Here is a 25,162-nt window from a genome sequence, read left to right as displayed (position 1 = left end):
TGACATATAATACTGCACATGTTAAAATATTTCATAAATTGCAGAAATCACATTATTAAATCATGTTGTAACTTCTAAAAAGCATGGCTTTCCTGTATATGTTAAAAATGGGATCTACTCTAATTTTGAAACCATGTCAAGATGCAAAAAAGCTTGTATAGTATGAAAAAAATGAAAAGGTTTTATGCACATTCACACACATAACACACACACATGATTCCATATACACCAATATTTTCCAACCGACTTTTTTTACTTCACTGTTTATACTAGTATATAGTCTTTGCCCATGAATATGAATTAGTTTTGTAATTAATAGTTAAAACCCAAAACAAGTTTTATTATAAACGAGAGGCCCAGTGCATGAAATTCGTACATGGGGTGGATGGGTGTCCCTTCAGCCCGGCCTGCACCCTCTCCAATCTGGGACATCCCTCTTGCAATCTGGGACCACTGGCTCCTAACTGCTCCCCTGCTGGCCTGATCTCCCCTAACTGCCCTCCCCTGCCAGCCTGATCGCCCCTAACTGCCATCCCCTGCCAGCCTGGTCGCCCCTAACTGCCCTCCCCTGCTGGCCTTATTGCCCCTGACTGCCTTTTCCTGCTGGCCTGGTCACCCCTAACTGCTCTCCCCTGCCAGCCTGATCACCCCTAACGGCCTCTGCCTCGGCCCCTGCCACCATGGCTTTGTTTGGAAGGACGTCCGGATGGATGTCTGGTCTAATTGGTGTATTACCCTTTTATTACTATAGATTTTGTAGTTAAGTTTTTTGGTTCTAAATCAAGGAGAATTATCTCATATATATGAAACATGGATTGTCAGTTTTCAAAATGTAGCTACCATTCTGTTTTTGATAATTTTTAATATTCCTCAGAACTCTACAATGCTTCATTTATGATTAACATCAATTACCATTGTTCAATAACACAATTAGGAAGAGTGGAAGTATTTCTCAGAAATTTACTTTTTGTATAAGTTCCTAATAACATTTGTATCAGGTCAATTTTCAAAAAAGTAGAGTGCTTAAAAATTCCACGTTTAGATTTAAGGCTGAGTAATAAATTCATCAAATATGTGAGCAACTGTAATTGAAATAAATGGATGCTGACATTTTCTTCAGATTTTAATAATAGACTACTAGTCTTTAAAATTTGATTTTTAGATGAATTATAACTTAAAATACCTCTTTAGAAGATTTTTTAAAAATGTTTTTATTGATTTTAGAGAGAGCAAGGGAGAGAGAGAGAGAGGAGAGAGAGAGAGAGAGAGAGAAACATCTATGAGAGAATCATCTATCAGCTGCCTCCTGCACACCCTACACTGGGGATTGAGCCTGCAACCCAGGTATGTGCCCTGACTGGGAATCAAACCGTGACCTACTAGTTCATTGGTCCAAGCTCAACCACTGAGCCATGCCAGCCGGGCTAATATTACCTGATTTTAAGAATTATAATAAGCCTCATTGATCATTACAGTGTATTATTGGCATCAAGAAAGACATCTAGATCAATGAAAAAAGAAAAAAAAAACAGAATCCAGAAATATACCCATGTATATATAGTACACAGAACATTTTTTTTTTTTTTTTAACGCAAAGGTAATTCACCAGAAAAAGTATAACCTGTAATTCTCATACATTGCTGGTGGGGATATAAAATAGCACAAATACTTGGAAAATGGTCTGCAGCTTTTTAAAAATTTAACATAAACCTACATATAACCCAGCCATTTCACTCTTAGGTATTTACTCAGGAGAAATGACAACATATGTCATAAAACATTTGTACATGGATGTTCACAGCTACTTTATTTGTAATATCCCAAATGTTCCCAATAGGTGAAGAGATGAGGGAATAAGTGGTCACATCTGTTAGGGTTTTATTGCTAATAGTGATTCCCTTAGATTAAGATTCCAGTAGACTCATCTACACTTTGCAATGCACTGGCAATGTGGACTCGCTGATGATCAGGCAATGAGCTGTAGCACTGTTGTATTTAGAGATGAAAAGCATTCAGGAGACAGAAAGATAACTACTTGTGTTGAAGTCTGTTCTCTAATTAAATCTAGCTTGCTGTAGCGATTGACATTTTCTCATCAGTACTAGATTTATCTTAAATTGCGATCTATTTTGATTAAGGAAGAAGTGGCACAAAAGCATTTATTAAAATGCAAAAATGTCTAAGACACTGCAAAAAGAACAGTAAAATATAATACAGAGGCCTAGAAAATATGCTGCTGGTCTTATTGCAGTCATCTTTGTTGTCATTGCTGACAGAATTGCATAATAGCTCTGACTCGGTTGAAGCATCGTCCCATCCCGTACATTAAAATGTAGTGAGTTTGATCCCTGGTCAGGGCACATACCTAAGGTTGTTGTTTTGATCCCCAGTTGCATAAATAGACTGGCCTCTGCTGAGCTTTTTAGAGCAAACCTTCAACTTAAGAGTTACCTTGCCATTTTATTTTTCTTATTATTTGATAAACCATGCTGTAAGAGAAAAAGACAAACAGCATTCTTCACTCTACCCTGCCTTGCTTAACTCCACATCCTCTCCTGCTACAAAAACAAAAGACAGTTGGCCCTGGCAGGGTAGCTTAGTTGGTTAGAGCATTGTCCCGATATGCCAAGGTTGCTGGTTCGATCCCTGGTCAGGGTACATATAAAAATCAACCAATGAATGCATAAATAAGTGGAACAACAAATTGCTCTCTTCTCATACAAGTGATTTCCATTTTAAAATCTGGAATTTGAAGTGGCACATTTATAAGTACTTGAGACATATTCAAAAAAAGAAGACTTCTCTGTGCCTTAATTTCAAATTAGTTAAAACCCATCTTTTCTTTTATGTTTTTTGTTGGTGTCATTTGCAAAAATAACACATAAATTAGAGAAAATTCATTATAAAGTTATAATAAACACAATTTTGAATTTTGTTTTTGTTACCATTGTAGTCCCTAGGGAGACTAGTTAGTACTTCTTTAAGTTTCTGTAAAGCAGTCATAGAACAGAAAGCCTATTTTTAACAAATAATGGAAAATACAATTACCAAACCTTCCTTACATTTCAAATAGCAGCCCTTGAGAAGATGCTGGAAAACACTGATAGACTTACTCTCCAGTGTACATTGGTTGGCATTGCTCAGTGATCCATCATTACATGTTTTAGCACTATCATATTCTTTTCCAGTTCATTTACATCACCATTGTAAAAACTTACCCTTCTCTCACCTGGGTTTCTTTGTTATGCTCCAGTGTATTAGATAAATTACCAAATTTTCCAGATTCTCATGAGGGTCTATAGAAGAAAAAAACAGATAAAATAGAATCCCCAGCCTCAAGAAACTCCATGCGAAATTCTTGAATATGATGGAATCAGAACGATTTAGTGCCAACTTTTAGGAATTCAAAGCCAGGAGAAAAAGTAAAATAAATTATGGGGGGGAAAATGACAGAAAAGAGAAGGGATTAGAACTGGGTGTTAAGAGTGGGAACTCTCAATGAAAGTTCTATTATTGGAACATTCTACTCTTTATGTATATCTCTATGACCATGCATTTGGGCCCTTCCCTGACCAGTAGTAATGTATGTATTCTTTTTTTTTTTTAATAAATCTTTATTGTTCAGATTATTACAATTGTTTCTCCTTTTTTCCCCCCATATCTCCCACCACCTGGTTCCCACCCCCCCTGCCCTTACCTCCCCCCGTTGTCCTTATCCATAGGTGTATGATTTTTGTCCAGTCTCTTCCCGTACCCCCCACACAGACACCCCTTTCCCCCTGAGAATTATCAATCCATTCCCATTCTATGCCTCTGATTCTATTATGTTCACCAGTTTATTCTGTTCCTCAGATTTTTAATTCACTTGATTTTTAGGATCACTTGTTGATAGATATGTATTTGTTGTTCATAATTTTTATCTTTACTTTTTTCTTCTTTTTCCTCTTTTTAAAGAATACCTTTCAGCATTTCATATAATACTGGTTTGGTGGTGATGAACTCCTTTAGCTTTTTCTTATCTGTGAAGCTCTTTATCTGCCCTTCAATTCTGAATGATAACTTTGCTGGGTAGAGGAATCTTGGTTGTAGGTTCTTGCTATTCATCACTTTGAATATTTCTTGCCATTCCCGTCTGGCCTGCATAGTTTCTGTTGAGAAATCAGCTGACAATCATATGGTTACTCCCTTGTAGGTAACTAACTTTTTCTCTTGCTGCTTTTAAGATTCTTTCTTTGTCTTTTGCCCTTGGCATTTTAATTATGATGTGTCTTGGTGTGGTCCTCTTTGGATTCCTCTTGTTTGGGGTTCTCTGTGCTTTCTGGACTTGTAAGTCTATTTCTTTCACCAGGTAGGGTAAGTTTTCTGTCATTATTTCTTCAAATAGGTTTTCCATATCTTGCTCTCTCTTCTTCTGGCACCCCCATAATTCAGATGTTGGTACGTTTGAAGTTGTCCCAGAGGCTCCTTACACTATCTTCATATTTTTGGATTCTTTTTTCTTTTTGCTTTTCCGGTTGGGTGTTTTTTACTTCTTCATATTTCAAATCTTTGACTTGATTCTTGCGATCCTTTAGTCTGCTGTTGGATCTCTGTATATTATTCTTTATTTCAGCTCTCAGCTCTCTAGCGTTTGTGCTCCCTTCTCTTCTTAGTTGTAAATCTACCACTCAGCCAGCTTTCCCGTGGTTCTGGGTGGTAGATGTTTTGTTTTTTAGTTGTATTTTTGAAATTGTTATGCGAGGCGGCAGTTTAGTTGTTTATCTTTGCTGCCATCTTGGTTCCTCCGTAATGTATGTATTCTTAATAAACCTTCATGGCCTCTTAGTTTTGTGTCACCTTCAGTCGAGAGACTGAGCCACTGGATACATTAATCTCAAGTCTTAAAGCTAAAGAGTTCATGTTATATTCCAGAAGAATAAAGAGCTAGAAGGGAGACTTTTTATAATTCAGGGTCTCTTACCTGGGTTTATGTGGCCACAGGATCTTCATCTGGTCTACTCATTTCAGGCACTGACAGACCTTCCCAATCTCATTACCAGAGTGTTGGGGGGGAAATGGAAATCTCCTCCCAACCCAGAAAATCCTCTCAGGAAAGTAGGAAAGAAAGAAAGTTTTATTATTGGATAAGCATTAAGACTGCAGTGAACATTACAGGCAACCCAGTAATGAGATAGTGGACAGAAGGAGAGCTCAGCCTTTGGTGAAGCCAGACAGACGTGATCTATGACATATGTATTCTCAAGACGATGAAAATTGGTCCTCATGTAGCAGGACTGGACCAGCACCGTTGCTCTTACATCTGTTTTAGCCTGAATTCTCCTGGTAGTTGTCCATCTGTGTCAGTTGTCTTTATCCAAAGGAAAAATTATTCTTTTCATATGTTCATGACAAGCAGGTGGTTGGTTACAGAGCCAGGTGTCTGGGAGAGAGATGGCTCCCAGACCCTTCAGAAAAACATTCCTGAGTTGTAAAGCTGACAAGGGGCTTCTGTAGCTTAAAAAACAAAAAACGCATACATCACAGATAGAGGAAGGGTTTACAATTCCAATCTTTCTCTGGGCAAAGATCTAAGAAAAGGGAGGGTGGAAAAGGTCTCTCCTTTTTGGCATGAGAAAAATTTGAAAAATTTTTAAACCTTACAATTTACTTATGTACTGACCTGACTAGTACATACTAAATAAGTAATGAAGAAATTATATAGTAAAGAGAAGCAAGTTTAAGTTTACCAACATGGTACCTTTAGTAAAAATTGTTTTCAGTCCTACGTTGCATAGCTAGTGAAATAACTTGAGATTAAAAGGTTACCTGTCAGTCCCTGGCCAGTGTTTTCTCAGTGGTTAGAGCGTCAGCCCTTGGATCAAAGGGTCGTGGGTTCAATTCCTGGTCAAGGGCATGTACCTGTTTTGCAGGTTCAATCCCCAATTGCATAAATAGACTGGCTTAGTTTGCAGAGCCCCCATTGAAGTGTGTGTGGGAAACAACCAATCAACGTGTGTCTGTCACATCGATTGTTTCTCTCTCCCTTCCTCTCTCCCTCTCCCTCGCCCCCCATCTTTCACTCTCTAAAAATCAATGAAAAAAATACTCATTGATTAACAAAACAAAAAAGGTTACCTGTTGGATTTATGTAAAGACCGCAAGACTAAAAGAAATAAGAATAACCAAAATATGGGAATAATATTATGGCAGTAATGTTTGTCATTCTTGTACTTACTGTGCAACATTTCTGATATCTCTCTGAGTCAGGATTCTAGACTAGAAACTGTGACTTTTAACTACTTTAAGATTCTCTAAGAACTGATACTCCTGCAAAGAAAAGGAAGAGAGTATATGTTTGATAACAAGTTTTTACAGAGTAGTTTCTCAGGATGCCTTATATTCCATAACTACTCTTGATTCTTCCATTTTTATATGATCTACCACCCTATATAATAAAAGGGTAATATGCAAATCGAGAAATGGAGGAACATTCAGTTGCTATGACATGCACTGACCACCAGGGGGCAGACGCTCAACGCAGGAGCTGCCCCCTGGTGATCAGTGCACTCCCACAGGGGGAGTGCTGCTCAGCCAGAAGCCAGGCTCACAGCTGGCAAGCACAGCTGCGGTGGCGGGAACCTCTTCCCCCCCTTCTTGGCAGCGCTAAGGATGTCCAACTGACGGACATCCCCCAAGGACTCCCAGACTGCGAGAGGGTGCAGGCTGGGCTGAGGGACACCCCCGCGTGCATGAATTTCGTGCACCGGGCCTCTAGTTTTATATAACAGTTTCTCAGGCATTAGGGAAGACTATTTTTGCAAACTTACATGGGTTTAATAAAACCCAGTACATTTATGAAACTTGCATACTGTTCCCTTTTCTTCAAGTCCAATAGTTATCTCCTAGGTTGCACACAGAGAGTTGTTAGATCTTAATTTGCAAGAGTAGCAACTTGACTCCAATAGAACCTATATCTAAAGTAAATGAGGCCCTAGCTGGTTTTGCTCAGTGGATAGAGCTTCATCCTGTGGACTGAAGGGTCCCAGGTTTGATTCCAGTTGGGCTGTGGGCTCAGTCCCACAGGAGGCAGCCAGTCAGTGATTCTCTCTCATAGTTGATGTTTCTATCGCTCTTTCCCTCTCCCTTCCTCTCTAAAATCAATAAAAATATACTTAAAAAATAAAAATAAAGTAAACAAGAACAAAAGACTCTTCCACTTTCAGGTGTGACTTGTCAGGCATCTTACAGATATCAGAAAAATATAACTACATTGTGATTTCTTTTAAAATGGAATCATTGCTAGTTATAACACTTGTTATGAGGCATTATTTTCTGGAGTCTGTATTCCATTCATGGGGTACAAGTTGAAAATGGGAACATTTCTAACTTAATGCATTCTTGACATAAATTCTGAAACATCTAACAGAGAAGACAAAGAATCTTCCTAAAACCTAATGATTAAGCTTGCCTGTGTCCCCAGTGTTTTTCTGAATTTATACCTTAATCATTTCATGAAATGAGCTCTGAAGAAAAACATGGTTTTTCTGCCAATGATCTAAAAATTTGTAAAAAAAATCTTTAAATCATTGTATTGCTTTTCTGTTTATATTTGCTTATTTTATATTTTAAAGTAGTAGAAATTAAATGGCCTGTAAGAGTTGAGTTTTTATGGGGGCTGAGGAATGCTGCTTTAGGCAGCTTTAAGTTCAGATTAATTATGAATCTCATGCAGAGATTGTCACTTGTCCTGTGGTGCTTTAATGCAGCACAAGAAGGAAAGAATCTATCTTTGTTTTCAGAATATCAGTAATAGCTCTTTCACACAGTGCTGCTGTTTGTTCAGTCAGCACATTTGAGTGCCCACCCTGTGGGAGGAAGTTTTCTTGGCCCTATGGATGATGCTTTGAAAAATATTCTAAGTACAGGAATAACCCAATCAAATCAATTATTTAGAACAGCCATCCTTCAGTCAGTATATATACATGATGTGTTAAAGAATCAGAGCAGTAAATTAAGAGACTATCTAATAATTAAATAAATGCAGTAGTAAGGGCCTAATCTAAGGTATAGGTACTGGGAATGGACTAGAAAGGAAAGAAAAATCTGAGACAGTGCCTTAAATTTAATTCCCTTATTCTAACAAGTTCTGAAATAATTGTCTTTTAAATGAGGGAGTGGGTATCTGTGTCTCTCCCTCCCTCCCTCCTTCTCCCCTCTTCCTTCCTCTTCTGTCAACACACCCAAATTTTACTGCACATCTCCATCAATAATGGTAGAAGAGGGGATGTTTTTCACAATTTCACGAAACACTAGGTGTGGTATGCATGTCTGTGTTCAGTTTTTAAAGGGACTTGAGTATCTCTTAAAGAGGTATGTGATTTCTCTCACTTCTAGCTGAGAATTACTGCTTTAAAGTAAAACTTAAAGCCACTTATATAGAGTAACAATACCTGCTACGTAAGTAGCTTTTTTTTTTTTTAAGCATACTAAATGTTATGCGTTACCCATGGAAGAAATGTTTTTATGTTTTTAGGTTGAGTACATTTGATATGTTATTGGGTTTTGTTGTTTAGAGGCAGGGAAGTTTATATTTGGTCCCAAAGAATCCTCCAGAAAGTGTTCTTCTCCTTTTCCATGAATGGAATTTAGAGCTCAATTCATGCATATATGAAACAAAATTTGAAATGAAATGTACAGTTTCCTCAAACTCTTAAAAAGGATTCTGCTGTGGAAGCAGAATTAATCATAAGCATTTAGGAGAGATGCACATAAAACAGACTGGTTTTATAAATCAGAAAGTCCATTAAAAAAATGAAGAGACCACTGCATACATACATACATGAACATATACTTAGTATAAGACTGCAAGGCAATAGCAGATTTAAACCCACCCACAGTTACCATAATCTGAGCTTCATACTTTGAAAAAATGGTTTACCTTCAGTAGGCCACAAAGGAAGAATAACAGCTGCTAATAATGTTTTCTTGTTCAGTACGGTTCCTGAGAGGAAGGGTAAAGAAAAATTGGTTTGCGCTTGGCTGGTGTTGCTCAGTGGTTGAACATCGACTCATGAACCAGGATGTCATGGTTTGATTCTTGGTCAGGGCACATGCCGGGATTGCGGATTCAATCCCAGTGGGGGGTATGTAGGAGGCAGGCAATCGATGATTCTCTCTCATCATTGATGTTTCTATCTCTCTTTTTCCCTTCCTCTCTCTGAAAATTAATAAAAACATATTAGAAAAAGAAAAAATTGGTTTGAGGTGTAACAAAGGAGTTTATGGTGTTATTGGTTTTTTTAATGGTACAGTAAATTTGAGAAGAAGAATATTAAATGTCTCCTTTTTGTTGTTCCCCAAAACAGGGTGAGTATTCCTATTCTGTTCTTCCAAAAAAGATTTGAGGCTGTCCCAGAGAATGTAGTTGGTGTAGTGTGAATGAATGATCTTGTATTTCTGTAGAGAATCAGCGTGGTGTTCATTCACTTTTGATAATGTCTCTATTAAGTGGCTTTTCTTTGACTCCTCTCTCTACCCGCCTGCCTGTAATACCTCATTTCTATCTGTTAACTCATGTGTTGCCTTCTGTAGGTTCCTTTAATGTAATCTATTTGCTACCTTACATTTATTTATTTATTTTTAATATATTTTATTGATTTTTTTACAGAGAGGAAGAGAGAGGGATAGAGAGTCAGAAACATCGATGAGAGAGAAACATCGATCAGCTGCCTCCTGCACAACCCCTACCGGGGATGTGCCCGCAACCAAGGTACATGCCCTTGACCGGAATCGAACCTGGGACCCTTCAGTCCGCAGGCCGACGCTCTATCCACTGAGCCAAACCGGTTTCGGCGCTACCTTACATTTAAATTATACATTCAAGTGTTGGATGATTTTGGAATTTGTAAGAAAAATTAATTTTGATAAATTCTTTGTAAGCCTAATTTTTCATCTAGATCTTTTGATGCAATAGAGTGAATGGTTCAGTAAAAATAGTTTTCTTTCTTAATTGTCACCCCAGCAATATAAAAGGCTAGCCAACAATATTGATCTGAAATGAGAACTGAATGCTGTAGAAGTGTTGCCTATCAAATGAAATTTTAAAGTATCCTTTTGTCTAGAAAGCTTTAAAAAAACCAGAATCTGAGATTCACTATTTTTGTAGCTCAAAAGGAACCTTAGATATCATCTAATCTCACTCTTGCACTTTATAGTTGAATGTGCAGGGGCCTGAGAAGTACGACTTGCTTATGATCACATAGTTGATGAGCAATAGAAGCAGGCCTGTGTCTAGAATTGGCTGGTAGGCCAGTTTCCTATATAGATAATTACCATTTACTGAGTTATGCATCTGGGTATGTGCTAGCCATGAAGTAAGTAGGAGGGGGAACTTAAGCCACTGGATGGAAGGCTACAGGAGCTGATGAGAATAATTTGTGCCCAAGACATTTGCCATTGCAACCTCTGGGCCACAACTACACAGTTGTTCACTTTACCATTCATCTGTCTCCTCAGTATGGGTGAAAGCCCTCTTTTCTTCTCCTAAATTTGAATACAAATATCATTTAGACCAGTGGTCGCCAACCAGTGGTCCGGACCACTGGTGGTCCGTGAGGTCCAAAAGGTTGGCGACCGCTGATTTAGACCTATTATTTCCAAACATAACTTCACAGTGGGAAGTAATGGTAGCCTGATCTTATATTTCAGCTCAGACAACTATAACTGCACCAAAGATGTGGAAGAAACCAAAAGATCGGACCCGAACCACTGAAGAGGTGTTAGAAGCAGAATTGGAGGTAAGGGGCAGCAATAAGTCTCTTTAGCCTATCTTCAGAACAGTGGTACCATTTCCCAAGACAAGTTTATACCTCTTTCTTGATACTGTTTTCCAGGCAGAACTTGATATATCAAGCTCAATGTCTGCTTTTTTAAAGTATATTTACAGAATTTGAAAAGATTTTTAGTAGCATGTCTCTCAAATACCTCTTCTAAAATGGCAAAAAAATAGGTTATTAATTTTTGGTTAACCCTTTTGTCCCTTTAATTGAATTTTTCCTTATATTAACCAGATGGAAAGACTAATCCAATACATAAAAATGGAGCCCTAGCCAGTTTGGCTCAGTGGATAGAGCATCAGCCTGTGGACTGAAGGGTCCCAGGTTCGATTCCGGTCAAGGGCACATGTCCGGATTGCAGGCTCAGTCCCCAGTTGGAAGAGGCAGGAGGCAGCCAATCAATGATTCTCATCATTGATGTTTCTCTCTCTCTCTCTCTCTTCCTCTCTGAAATCAATAAAAATATATTAAAAGAAAAGAAAAATGGAGATAGTTTTTTCAAATACCTATTAATAATAATGTTAAAAATCATCAGGAAGATTTTAGGGAAATTTATTTTGAATCTGTCATCTTTTAACATCATCTCAGTAAGATAACTTTTCACATGTGGTTTGTTTGTTTGAACTAAGCTACATTAATTTTGTAATAGCACATCAGGTCCAGATGATGTGAGGAAGAAACATGGGCAGATGTTAGTCCTAAGTAGTGCTCTAACAATTCATAGTCTGCAATCTCAATATTTTTAGTGCTGTGTACTGCAGCTCATAAATAAAGAGTAACTGCCTTAGCCGGTTTTGGCTTAGTGAATACAGCATTGTCCCGCAGACTAAAGGGTCTCAGGTTCAATTCTGGTCAAGGGTAGGTACCTCCAAGGGCACGGACCTTGGTTGCAGGCTTGATCCCCAGCTGCCTCCCTTCCCACATCAGAGCACTTGCGGGGCAACCAATTGATGTGTCTCTCTCACATCGATATTTCTATCTCTCTGTCTCTTCTCTCCCACGCTCTAAAAATCAGTGGAAAATTATCCTCGGGTGAGGATTAACAAAAAGTAATAATAATAAATAAAAAATAAAGGAAGAGTAATATAAACTATCTCTTTTTTTTCTTTTTGAACGCTTCTATCTATTAAAATTTTATTGAATTTTAACATGATAATATTATGTGCAGAAATTATTTTAAAATCACTTTAAATACATTTGTTTCATAAGGTTTTTCTGTCTAGTTATAATTCTTACCCTCTTCAAGCAGCTCACACAGTACCTTTTTGTTAATTCTCCCTATCCTGTCATTGCTCTTACATGATGCTCTATTGATGTCACAGTTAGTCCCATAGCAACCACAAAAATGTTTCATAGATGTGATTTTATTGTGGTTACTGGGATAAGAATTGGCAGTAACTTATAGTGGTGCAAATAGTTGTTGCACTTCTTGTGGCTGAACAAGAAAATGTTGCTTTTACAGAGAATAAAATACCTTCCAGAGGCAGGACAATCATTTATATTTCCTTCAAACTGATTACTCTTTAGATTCAGCTGTGTTTTTTTTGTGTGTGTTTTTTGTTTGTTTGTTTTTTAGCTTTCTCTTATTATGTTTCATGTTTCTTTGCCTTGTGGCTAGATTTCTAAGTATTACTGAATATTAAATGAGTAGGCCACCATTCCTGTGCCTTCACATATTCACCCACTTTAGGGAATGGGTCACATAGGAAATAGTTCAGGCTTTGTGGACTGCATGATCCCTGGCACACTTTCTCAGCTCTGCTGCTGTAACCCAAAAGCAGCCTTATATGTGTGTAAACAAATCAGCGTGGCTGTATTTTAGCAAAACTTTATTAATGAACACTGAAATTTCATATAATATTCATGTGTCATAAAATATTATTCAGATTTTTTTAACCATTATAAATGTCAAAATCACCCTTACCCTTGACACTATAGAAAAACAAATGATGAGCCAGATGTGGCCCATGAGCCATATAGTTTGCTAAAACCTGGTTTAGATTATTATTCTTCATACATGAGAACTATTTTGACTCATTTTGAACCAATCACTTTTTTCTTAACCTTATAGTTTACAAGTATAATAAAAAGGCATTTGGTCATTTGCAGACAGGCTTTTTTCACAAATCCCAGTCCCTTTCATAAAATTGAGCATTTATTAGAGTACCTTAGTACACACTGGCTGTCATTGTCTTCATTTTCACTGATCATCAAGCTCTCCTCAGGAAGGTTTTAGCCCTTTCAGGTATCGGCCTATTTTAGATTATATATTGGGTTGTTCATCATTGTAAATATTTTATTAAATTATCTAAATTATAGCATGAAAGATGATTCCTCTTAAAAATTCTAGTTAAGGCATCTTAAAATTTGTTTTAAAATTTTAGGATACTTCATCATTTGTTACATACATTGTTGTCAATCTGATTTTTTAGCATTTTAAAAACCTCATGCATTAAGCAGGCAGTTTTTTCAACTAAATTCTTTAAACAAGTTCCTATAAAAAGTTCACTTCTGACAGTCCAACCAATAAGGTGCTTTCTTTTTTCAATCTGATTTTCTGAGTAAACAATTTCAGAACTCTTAGACATTTACAAATAAGTTGAATAGAGCTTCTTCCTGCTGAAAGAAAAAGAATCATTATAAATATTTAATGCACTAGTTGAATAGAGCTTCTTCCTGCTGAAAGAAAAAGAATCATTATAAATATTTAATGCACTATTTTTGTGGGTTCCCTTGAAAAATATACCTTTTTTTTTTAAAAATGTATATTTTATTGATTTTTCACAGAGAGGAAGGGAGAGGGAGAGAGGAGATAGAAACATCGATGAGAGAGAAACATCAACCAGCTGCCTCCTGCACACCCCCCACTGGGGATGTGCCCGCAACCAAGGTACATGCCCTTGACCAGAATCGAACCCGGGACCATTCAGTCCGCAGGCCAACGCTCTATCCACTGAGCCAAACCGGTTTCGGCAAATATACCTTTTTTAAAAATGTATTTTTATTGATTCAGAGAGGAAGGGAGAGGGAGAGAGGCAGATAGAAACATCAGTGATGAGAGAGACTCATTGATTGGCTGCCTCCTGCATGCCGTGTACTGGGGATCGAGCCCTCAACCCAGGTATGTGCCCTTTACTGGAATTGAACCCAGGACCTTTCAGTCTGTAGGCCAACGCTCTGTCCACTGCGCCAAACCATCTAGGGTGAAAAATATACCTTTTAACAATGTGCCTCAGATACCTTAGAGATTCTGTGTTCTCTGAATTATGATTAGTTATTCATGCAATAACTTATACTGCTTTCTCCATTTAGAAGTTAACTTTCCAAGTGATACATTCTCCTATAATATACAATAGATTATTCATAGTTTATTGATTTTATGATGTTTATTGATGGACATTGAAATTTGAATTTCATGTAATATTCATATGTTATAAAATACTCTTCAGAATTTTTTTCAACCATTACAACCTCTACACAAACCTCTACACAAAATGCTGTTCTTTAAAACAGAATTTTTTCACATTTTAACAAGATCCAAATTAAGGATTCTATATAATTGTATATAGAATAATAGTATACTGCTGTTTAAACAGTAGACTGCTGCTTAATAAGTTTTAGTACCATTTATATGCCACATTATTGAAGATCTTCTTGATGACCTGTACTTAATTTTAAAGTGGTATTGCAGCTCATTATGACATCATTTAGACTCTAGTAGAATATACAATAAAAAGTGAGGCTGCTAACTCATGATTCAAACTTGGTAGATCTTGTTTTTCTCGAAGTCGAAAAGATTACCTATTTTTTGCCATGTTTGATAAAAATAAATCATTTCAGCCTTTATTTTTATGGAATTTTTATGTTTGTCTTTCTTTTGAAGGCTACTATACTGTCTCCCCCTATTCGTGTAGTGAGAAAGAGTGTGTGTGTGTGTGTGTGTGTGTGTGTGTGTGTGTGTGATATGGTAGGAGAAATTTTACTAACAATACTGCTATAATTACTGTAAAAAAGTATGATTTGTAACTCTTTAATTTTTAAATAAACATAATTTCATAAATCAATTGGGGCAACCACTTTCTGTAGTATATGACATTCTTTTATACAACTTTCTGTTGAACCAGTTCAACAGAGTGCTATTTTTTGGCTCTCCTCATGCAAATTTATCACTTGGAATGCCTATTTCCTCTGAGCACTTTTTTCAAAGGCTTATTTTCAGAGTGCTTACCCTTCATGAAAAAGAAAGACTTAAAGCTCATGGAGAACTTTGCCTAAGGAGTTTTGATAGTTCATATGGCCCTTAAGAAATCCATTTTTTGATAACTTAAAATGAAATAGTGAAAACTATTATGGTGAATAACTCAATCCTATTTTGCTTTTTAAAAGTAGTCAGGATGCACCAGAACCCAGATTTCTTCCTAGGGGATACATTTCAAGCATTTCTCCATATGTGATTTGAATAAGGTCTCAGTCTCAGAGTATTCTAAGAATCAATAAACAAAATAGATTTTACTTAACAAATGGTGTCCTTGTAAAACGAGAGATGATTAGCTTTGTGGGACTTAGTTACTTTAAACTATTCATTGAACTTTATTTAGCCACCAGAGGACAGCACAAAAAATACCCTGTAGTGTTTCTTTTTATATTTGCTGAGCTGAAGTGGTAAGGGTAGGCATGTTTGATTTAGATTTCTGACTTGGACTGTTTCATGACCTTCAAGTGCCAAGGATTAACAGTTCTTTCCATTCTCATCTTTGGTACATTTAGATTTCATTAGTCATGTTAAAGCATTTCAGTAGCCATTTGAATTACCTGCACTATCCCAGGAGATGAAATGAGAAAAGTGTTTTTAAGTAAACATACCTTTCTAGTACCATATGCTGCACACAGACATCCTTATCTTGAGTGACATGTTTTCCTATACTTTTGAGGAGGTTTAGGTATATTTACACACAGTGAAAAAAAATATATATATAGCTGAAACCGGTTTGGCTCAGTGGATAGAGCGTCGGCCTGCGGACTCAAGGGTCCCAGGTTCAATTCCGGTCAAGGGCATGTACCTTAGTTGCGGGCTCATCCCCAGTAGGGGGTGTGCAAGAGGCAGCTGATCGATGTTTCTCTCTCATCGATGTTTCTAACTCTCTATCCCTCTCCCTTCCTCTCTGTAAAAAATCAATAAAATATATTTAAAATATATATATATAACCTCTGTGTTCACTTATGCTTTAGCTTACAGTTGAAGAGGAACTTTCAGGTGACAAAGTACTTGAATCTGAGCAGGATAAAATGAGCCATCCTGAGAGAGATTCCTCAGACCTAAAAAAGGTGAAAGCTGTGGAAGAAAATGGAGAAGAAGCTGAGCCTATACGTAATGGTGCTGAGAGTGTTTCTGAGGGGGAAGGAATAGATGCTAATTCAGGCTCCACTGATAGTTGTGGTGAAGGGGTCACGTTCCCATTTAAACCAGGTAAGTGTATCCTGTCTTTCTGTGTACATCTTTCCTTTTCCCTTTATTCTGCTGCAATAGTAGAGAAATGTTGCCTCTTTCTAGTGAAATAGTGGATGGAAGGAAGAAGCTTATCGTAGTGTTAGTATTTAAAGAACAGATCAGCAGGCAAAAGTTAGTGATTAGCAAATCCAGAGAGTTCTATGTTGATGGAAGTGATATCTCATGCTAGTATTCTGCTTTTACTGGCATTGAAAGTGCAGCTGGCAAAGAGAATCAGTCAGCGGTAGGCTGGTTGACTTCAACAAAGCACATTTAATTTTATTGTGAAAGGGATATTTCAGGTATGACCATGTCCCTTGAGAGTGTACTCATCATTTCACAAGGCTTGAACTCCAGTAATGAGTCAGGGGCAGTCTGATTGCATCACTGAGTATCTGCAGGATGGGAAGTGCCCTGTGAAATATATGATAAACCTGAGAAAATCTTGCAGCTTTAGACATCATCAAATATATTAAACTTCTGTCCTGTCCCAATACTATGTAACCATGATTGACTTTGAGGTTGTGGAGATATTTGGTGTGGTGGTGAATCATGGTTCGTTTGATAGAAAATTTGGGGTAAGGGAAGTTTTTTCTTAGTATGCCAAATCTGGAGTGACTTCTGCATTGAGGTAGGGTTTGAATGTAAGATATCAGACTTCAGAAATAATCTAGACCAGTGTATTTCAAACTGATAGTTTAAACCCATTTAATAGGTTGTAAAATTAAGTTAGTAGTTGAAACCAACAATTTTTTAAAAGGGAAATAGAGTAGAAAATGTCAGTGTGGCCCTGGCCAGGTGGCTCAGTTGGTTGGAGTGTCGTCCCGTACACCAAAAGGTTATGGGTTTGAATACCAGTCAGGCACATCCCTAGGTTGAGGGTTCAATCCTTAGTTGGGCCAGTACAGGAGGCAGCTAATCAATATCTCTCTTCCCCCTCTCCCCCTCTAAAGTTGGAAAAACATATCCATGGGTGAAGATTAAAGGGGGGAAAATGTCAGTACATTACATGTAGTAAGGGTAATATGTTTCAGAAACTTATTTATGTTTGTTCTGATTCATGTAGTCATTATATTTCTTGCTGTGAGTTCTAGTCAAAAATGTTTGAAAGTCACTGATTGATACTCCCTTAATATACTGCACTTAATGCTGCTAATTGTCTTTATGAAATTGTAAGGTTATGCTATTGTAATTTTTTTAACCTTAGAACTCTGAAATTACTTCTAAAGATCTAGGTTTATATCATATCACCATGCATTTGTGGCCACCACCAATCCTTCAGGAAATTGAGACACTGTTGTCATTTTTAGGACTGTGAATTATATTTTCATATTTCAGTTTGGCAAGGAAAAAGTACACAACTGTAGGCCCCAACTGCCTTTTACTCCTGTAATGTATACTACCTTCCAGTAAACTACCTTTTAATGAATATAATATGCTAATAAAGATTTGGTTGAAAATTGTAAAATTCTCACAGACGGTCAGTAAGTCTATGACATACACATTAGGAGCCACTAATAAAAGAAGGATCTAATGTGCTGTCATGAAGTGAGCTGAGGCCTGATGAGAGTTTTGTTAATTAAAAGAAAAAAATTGTGCCCTTGCCAGTGTGGCTCAGTTGGTTGGGCGTTGCACCATGCACCAAAAGGTTGATGATTCATTTCCCTGTCAGAGCACATACCTGGGTTGCGGGCTTGATTCCTCAGTGCGGGGCATGCAGGAGACAGACAATCAATGTTCCGGTTTCACATTTATGTTTCTCTCTCTCTCCCTCCTTCTCCCTTCCTCTCTCTAAAAGTCAATTAAAAACATTAAAAAAACAAAAGAAGAAAAAATTGCAACTTTTTATTTAATAAAAATTTAAAAAATTTTTTAACTTTATATAATAAGAGTAGATTTGTAAGTAATGATAGCTTTAACAATAGTAATAGTAGAAAAGCAGTGTTAATATTAAAAATATTAGCTGAGCCCTAACCCGTTTGGCTCAGTGGATAGAACTTTGGCTTGTGGACTGAAGGGTCCCAGGTTCGATTCCGGTCAAGGGCATGTACCTTGGTTGCAGGCACATCCCCAGTAGGAGGTGTGCAGGAGGCAGTTGATCGATGTTTCTCTCTCATCGATGTTTCTGACTCTCTATCCCTCTCCTTCTCTGTAAAAATTCAATAAAACATATTTTAAAAAAAATATATTAGCTGAGAAGTGTTTAGTATCATGGTTTTTAGAGAAAGATATGTGCATCTCCAGTTTAGTTGGCTCAGCCAGCAAGTACATTATTTTATTTTTTTCAGATTCAACTGTAGTCAGGAATAAAAATTCTTTATCTAGCACCTTAAACATTTCAGAATCTATTTTTTAATATATATTTTTTATTGATTTCAAAAAGGAAGGGAAAGAGATAGAGAGATAGGAACATCATTGATGAGAGAGAATCATTGATTGGCTGCCTCCTGCACGTCCCCTACTGGGTGGGGATGGGGGAAGGGATTGAGCTCGCAACCGAGCATGTGCCCTTGGCCAGAATCAAACTTGGGACCCTTTAGTCTGCAGGCCGACGGCTCTATCCACTGAGCCAAACCAACTAGGGCCAGAATCTTAAATAAGTTATTTGTTACTCTGTTTTGTGTCTTTTTACATTATTTTTCTCCAAAATAACATTTCCAAGTGAATAACTAAAGTATTCTTCTTTTTCCTGAAACCAAGAGTACTACCAAGTTCCTTATTTCTGAGTTGTTTATAGGCATGGTGATTTATTTAATGAGGATGATTAAATGGCCCTGGCCAAGGGCTGCTTGATGTGTTTATGAATGAATGGTTCCTATACCAACTTACTTCAGCTTACTTTACTATCCAGGGGAACCCAGAAGGAATAAAAGAACAAATGACACTTTAAAATCTTTACATGGCATTTTCTGACTGTAGCTCAATATTTCCTTTGTGTTTGTTTATGATGAGATAAAGTAAATATTGGAATCGGATTTGTACTTTTACTGGATATACATATAATGACCTCATAGACAGTTTGTTCTGCCTACATGCCTTTTTCTAGAATCCTGGAAGCCTGCTGATACTGAAGGCAAGAAGCAGTATGACAGGGAGTTTTTGTTGGACTTCCAGTTCATGCCAGCCTGTATACAGAAACCAGAGGGCCTGCCTCCCATCAGTGATGTAGTTCTTGACAAGGTAAGCTGAGTACTCAGATAGTGATATCTTTTTGGTGGGAACTGTTTTTGTTTGTGTGTGTTTTTATATTTTACTGATTTTTTTTTTTTAGAGAGAAAGGAAGGGAGAGTGAGAGAGATTGTAATTTTTTTATGCGATTGTAATTTTTTATGTGATTGTAATATGGATGTGAGAGGGGAACATCAGTCCGCTGCCTCCCACACATACCCCGCTGGGGATCGAGCGGGAAACACAGGCATGTGTCCTTACCCAGGAATTGAACCAGCAACTTTTCTGTACACAAGTCAACGCCCAACCAGCTGATCCACACCAGCCAGGACAGGAATGGGTTTTTATTATTAGTGCAAATATGTGAAGTATGAGCAATTTTTAGGAATTGTAAGACTAAATGGTATTTCATTTAAAATGTATAATGTTTAAGAATTAAAGTTTTCCTAAATATTATTGGATTGTCAGATTTCTTATACTATAATAATAATGGGGTTTGACCCATATTTGAGTGATAAAGCTTTAAAAATTTTTGTCTGCTAATTATAGCTATTTTTTTAGTGATGTGGTGAAAATTGTCGGTTGGGCTAATAGAGCTAAAGTGAAAGTGATACCGATCTCTTTCCCCACTGTCCTGCAATTTCAGTATGGAATTAGAATGGCATTGAGGGCAGGTCAAAACTTAGGAAGGTAGATCAAACTTAAATAGGAGTCAATATAATTCAAGTAATGTATATCTCAAATTCCCCCAATAGATTCTTATAATGATTAGTCTAATCCTCTGCATATAAATAGGCATCCTTTATCTTCACATCTGACCTTAGTGGTGCATACAGGAAATTAGTAGTCAGTGTTTATTTTGTATGTTTATTAAATTTAAAAGAGTGAAGTCAGATGTTTATCTGCCCAAGTATTCCTGTAAATCAGTGATGAACCAGTGCTGGTGATGAAGCTTGAAATATTTTTGCTTTGAAGAGGAACTATTAATCCCTAATCAAAGTAGAGGGTAAATATCTTATAGATTGAGATCCTCCTCTTACTAAGATTTCTAACCCTGGCCGGCATTGCTCAGTGGTGGTTAGAGCGTCAGCCTGCACAAGGGAAGGTTGTGATTCGATTCCCAGTAAAGGGCACATACCTGGGATGCTGGAGGCAATCAATCTCTCTCTCTCTCTCCCTCTCTCTCTCTCTCCCCCTCTCTCTCTCTCTCCCTCTCTCTCTCCCTCCCCCTCTCTCCCTCCCTCCCCCCCTCTCCTCCCCCACCTCTCCTACCCTCTCCAACCCCTCCCTCTCTCTTCTCTTCCTCTACCCTCTCTTCTACTCTCTGAAAAATCAGTGGAAAAAATATCTTCGCTCCTCAAGTGAAGATTAAAAAAAGACAGAGGTTTCTAGTAGCTGCTTATCCAGACCTTATTCGTATCATTTTACTCTGATAGTAACAGGTCTTCTTATTTCTGTTGCTATCTAAGTCTTTTCTCTTTGGTACTTATGTGAGGACAGTTGAGTGATTGATTGGCAGTGCTAATTTAAGGCTACTTCAGAGGGCAATTGTTATATTCCCTCTTAGAAAATTAGATTATTCTCTTAGAAAATATTCCTTCCTGTCTTCCTACCTTAGCTGTTTCTGACCTTGGCCCATCTTTTGTTGATTTCTCGCTGAGCTACTTAGCTTTGCTGAGATTATAGTCATATTCTATGCCTATACAAAGCCAGGTAACTTAGATTGGCAAGACAGAGTGAGATTTTAAATGTTATCATATGTGAAACATAATCTCCTTTTGATACTTATTATCCACTCAGAATACATGCTGTTCTAGTCGTAAGTCAGCAGCATCAAAACCAAAATCAAAATGATCAATAGCAGTATTCTCATAGGCAGATTGGTCTGATATGCTGGGGGAAAACCCTAAAATTTGACCCTAGTTATAGGATCTCAAAATAGTTTGTCTTGTGTCATTCTACTAATCTTGACTAGTTAAATGATTATGTCTAGCCTCGTTTGGAATGTAGGCCTGTTCAGTCCCAGGGCATCAGAAAACCACTGTTGACCAAAGGGCTCTAAGGCTAGCCCAGAAGAAGCTGTCCAGGTTTAGATTGGACTTTCACTGTTAAGGATTCCAGTGTCACCATTTCAGCTGACATAACTCTTCAGTCTAAGTTTTTACCTTTGTGGTAGCAGATGCTTTGGAACTTGTGTTAAGCTTTCCTTTGCTTCTTCATACAGATCAACCAACCCAAATTGCGAACTCTAGATCCTCGGGTTTTGCCTCGAGGACCAGACTTTACTCCAGCCTTTGCAGATTTTGGAAGGCAAAGCCCTGGTGGAAGAGGTGTATCTGTAAGTGCAAGTTCCCTACAACCCAATTAGAAACTGTCAAAGACTTCATGGCATCTTGTCTAAAGCCAAGAGAGTGGCTTTTATTCATTGATTCCTTTAAACAGGAAGAAGAGTAGAAGAGGTGAAGACTATCCTTTCCAAACTAATATTAAAGTAAATAAAGAATACACTTGAGTAGTTTTTACTTGAAAGGAGCTGGTCTACATTAATTTGGCCTTAAGTTTTATGTTTATGTATATATATTTCACCCCCAGTTGAAATGACCTGCAATTGGGTTAAGAAATAGAGCCAACCTTGAATATGATTCCTATTTTGTTCTGAGGTGTCCTGATATAGTAGAGATCTCTGATGACTTTCAGCTAATGGTCATTCTTTGTCCTTGTTTCTACAGATTTGCAAAGTGCAGAGCAGGCATGGATTGCCAATTCTGGAACAGAGCAAAGCCCCAACTTGCACTCCACTGGCGATGTCGCACCCACCCCTGAAGAGCCTGCCTCTAGGGGTGCGCTGAATCCTTGTTTTTGTTTTTGGTTTTTTTAACAATAGCTTATGATGTTATAATATTTTATGTTTTGATTTCTCACTTACTATAGCTCATGAAGTGAAAAATATGAACAAATGACACACACAAAAGAGTGCAGTGTTAGTCAACTGCAGATTGCCTTTACACCCCCTAGTGGCAGGCTCTTCAGCGGTGGAAGTGGCATCACCAATGGAGTTATGCTGGGGCACTGCCCTGTGCAGGGTTTGGCAGGCTCAGCCTGCTCCATGCTTTGTAGACTTGCAGAAAGCATGGGGGAAAGTTGCCAATGATGTGAATGCCTCTTTTTCCCAAGTTGGAATGGCTTGAGAGCACTTCAAGTTCTGGAGATGCTTAGGGTCTGGTGTACCTTTGCAGATCACCCTGTTTTAAGACTATTTTATGTTTGTAAAAATATTTTTATGTAAAGTGACACTTTTTATTTCCCCATCACTTTTTTATTTCTGTAATGGCAACTTTTGAAACCTGCTTGGAAATAAGACTACACCGTCTGAAAACAAATGTCACTTTGTAGGTATTTGAATTATTTGTTTGCCAGCAGCCTGATTGAAAATATTTAAGTGCATACACTGTGATGGAGGCTTTGTAAAAACAGAAAATCTCCTTAATTTAAAGCATATTATTTATATGTAAAAACCTCTGTGCGTATAATACTCTGTTCTCACACAGGTTTGAAATTTAACCTGTATATTCTCTAAATGCTAAGATAAAATTTTTATAGAATTTTAATTGCCTCATCAGAAAGTCTTAGAAAGCAGCTTTCTTTTCTAGAAACCATTTTATACTTTATTTTTCAGCATTATTTTCCTTTTTGGTGGTTTAAATTTATATTTCTGTCAGCGTTTGTTTTTGTTTTGATTTATATCTCTGCTTCTCAAACATTTGAAATAATGTTGATGTCATTTTTATTAATCTCAGGTTAACAGCATCTGTGGTTGTCATATTGCTCAATTTTGTTCATATGTTACTTGCAAAAGGTATTGCCACATCTCTTCTAGTGTATACTGTCACTTTTCATTATCAAGTTGCTATTGTCTGCTAATTAGGTATAACAAAAAGGAAATATTGAGAATAAGCTATATCTCTTTTAAAATATTGAAATTAGAAAGTGAATTTTAAAAGTAACCATCCCAATGTATGTTTGCCCACTAATCTATATGCCTACATATATCAGGTAAATGAGTTATTCGGTGCATACAAAGTAGTATGACTGGAAATGAGCCATCATCAAGAATTTGTGGTGTCTTCAAAAAGGTCAGCTTTAATTGTTTAATTCACTTCTTTAAATAGCTCTGTCATCCGGCACAAGCTAATTTTAAAGCAAAATTGCAATCTGTTGCTTTTTTTTTTTTTTTTTTTTGCTTTTTTAAATTATTGATTTCAGAGAGGAAGGGAGAGGGAGAGAGATGGAAACATCAGTGATGAGATGGAATCACTGATCTACTGCCTCCTGCACGCCCCTCACTGGGGATCGAGCCCACAACGTGGACATGTGCCCTAACCAGGAATTAAACCGTGATGCTCAACTACTGAGCCATGCCAGATAGGCGCCAAGATCCTTTTAAAAGTCCAATTACTTGGCAGTTGTAATATTTTAATAGTATTCTGTTGGCAGACATCACAGAGTATCTCAAAAGAAATCTACTTGCTTTAAGGCAAGTAATTATTCTTCCACATCTCCCATAGCTAACAAATATTCTCCATTTAATTTGTCCAGCTTCCTTTGATATATTGGCTTAGTTACAGATGGGAATTTCATAGGCTATTATATCTAATATATAAAGGAACAATCAATAATGCTGTTTGGAAAAACAATAGCCTTATTCTTCATAGTTTATGGTTCCATACCTCTAGTCATTTTGCCAGCTTCCAAATTGGATTATAAATTATTACTATCCCAAAATCTTAATATCTGCTAGGTATGCTTCATAGTATGGTTTAAATACCCATAACTCTTAGTATAAACTTTTCTGCAACAGACTTGTTACTAAATATTTTTATTGCATAGCAGTTGTTTTAATATGTCAGATGCAGTTACATACAATTTTCCAACACAATGGTCTTTTTTAAAATGTTTTTATTGATTTCTAGAGAGAGAGGAAGGGAGAGGGATAGATAGATAGATAGATAGATAGATAGATAGATAGATAGATAGATAGATAGATAGATAGAAACATCGTGGATCGGCTGCCTCCTGCATGCTCCCCACCAGGGATTGAGCCCACAACCCGGGCATGTGCCCTGATCGGGAATTGAACCAGTGACCTCTTGGTTCATGGGTTGAAGTTCAACCATTGAGCCCTATCAATTGAAAGCACCCAGGTGCTTTTAAGTCAAATTACTTGGAGGTTGTGGTATTTTAATAGTAATATGTTGGCAGATACCACACAGTATCTCAAAAGAAATGTATTGAGCAAGGGTCTATAGACCTAGACTAGTAATTTGTCATTCATAGTCATTTCAACTAACTTTGAGATTAGCTGAGCTATTATAAAAATTTTAGGGACAATGTTTTCCTGAGTTCGGATCATGCTTTCTTCTCTTCTTAAAGGAACATTTGATTGTCTCTCTTTAAAAATTGCTAGGATGAGTATTGGTCGTATTTTCTTTGGTTATTCAGGCAAGCAGAGATATTTCAGATTATGGTCTGTGAATGACATAAAAGCAACATATTAAATTTGAAAACAGATGGATGTAATTTCTTATTTAATATATTTTTAAAATATATATCAGAGTGGGTAAAAATTTAAACTTCCCACTCACCTGAAAAGAAAAATGTGGCTTACTAGTTAATCAACCCCAAATTTTGGCTC

The 25,162-nt window shown here is 37.3% G+C and overlaps 1 protein-coding gene and 1 long non-coding RNA gene across 10 annotated transcripts in view; one reads left to right on the top strand and one right to left on the bottom strand.

Annotated features, from left to right (window-relative positions):
* The window catches only part of EIF4G3 (eukaryotic translation initiation factor 4 gamma 3), a 270,009-nt gene that overhangs the window by 180,375 nt on the left and 64,472 nt on the right, over positions 1-25,162 (top strand). For 6 of the 8 annotated variants that reach the window (XM_054720417.1, XM_054720413.1, XM_054720414.1 and 3 more), the window contains 5 exons: positions 10,687-10,775; positions 16,044-16,281; positions 19,349-19,482; positions 21,695-21,808; positions 22,200-22,310. In XM_054720417.1, the coding sequence (XP_054576392.1) occupies positions 10,687-10,775; positions 16,044-16,281; positions 19,349-19,482; positions 21,695-21,808; positions 22,200-22,310 (686 nt within the window). The remainder of the gene's footprint in view (positions 1-10,686; positions 10,776-16,043; positions 16,282-19,348; positions 19,483-21,694; positions 21,809-22,199; positions 22,311-25,162) is intronic. The other 2 variants (XM_054720419.1, XM_054720415.1) reach the window with 1 other exon arrangement.
* Positions 5,096-14,466, bottom strand: LOC114233935 (uncharacterized). 2 transcript variants are annotated; one of them, XR_008556884.1, is made up of 4 exons: positions 14,439-14,466; positions 8,918-8,980; positions 6,215-6,306; positions 5,096-5,493 (listed from the first exon to the last, which is right to left on the bottom strand). It is a non-coding gene; the product is annotated as an uncharacterized LOC114233935 (long non-coding RNA). The 2 variants fall into 2 exon arrangements; XR_003620139.2 differs by lacking the exon at positions 14,439-14,466 and adding an exon at positions 12,051-12,113.

This window comes from Eptesicus fuscus, chromosome 9 (genome assembly GCF_027574615.1).
Source record: "Eptesicus fuscus isolate TK198812 chromosome 9, DD_ASM_mEF_20220401, whole genome shotgun sequence".
Lineage (NCBI taxonomy): Eukaryota > Metazoa > Chordata > Mammalia > Chiroptera > Vespertilionidae > Eptesicus > Eptesicus fuscus.
The sequence above is the reverse complement of the archived record's forward strand: the minus strand, read 5'-3'. Positions and strand labels throughout refer to the sequence as shown.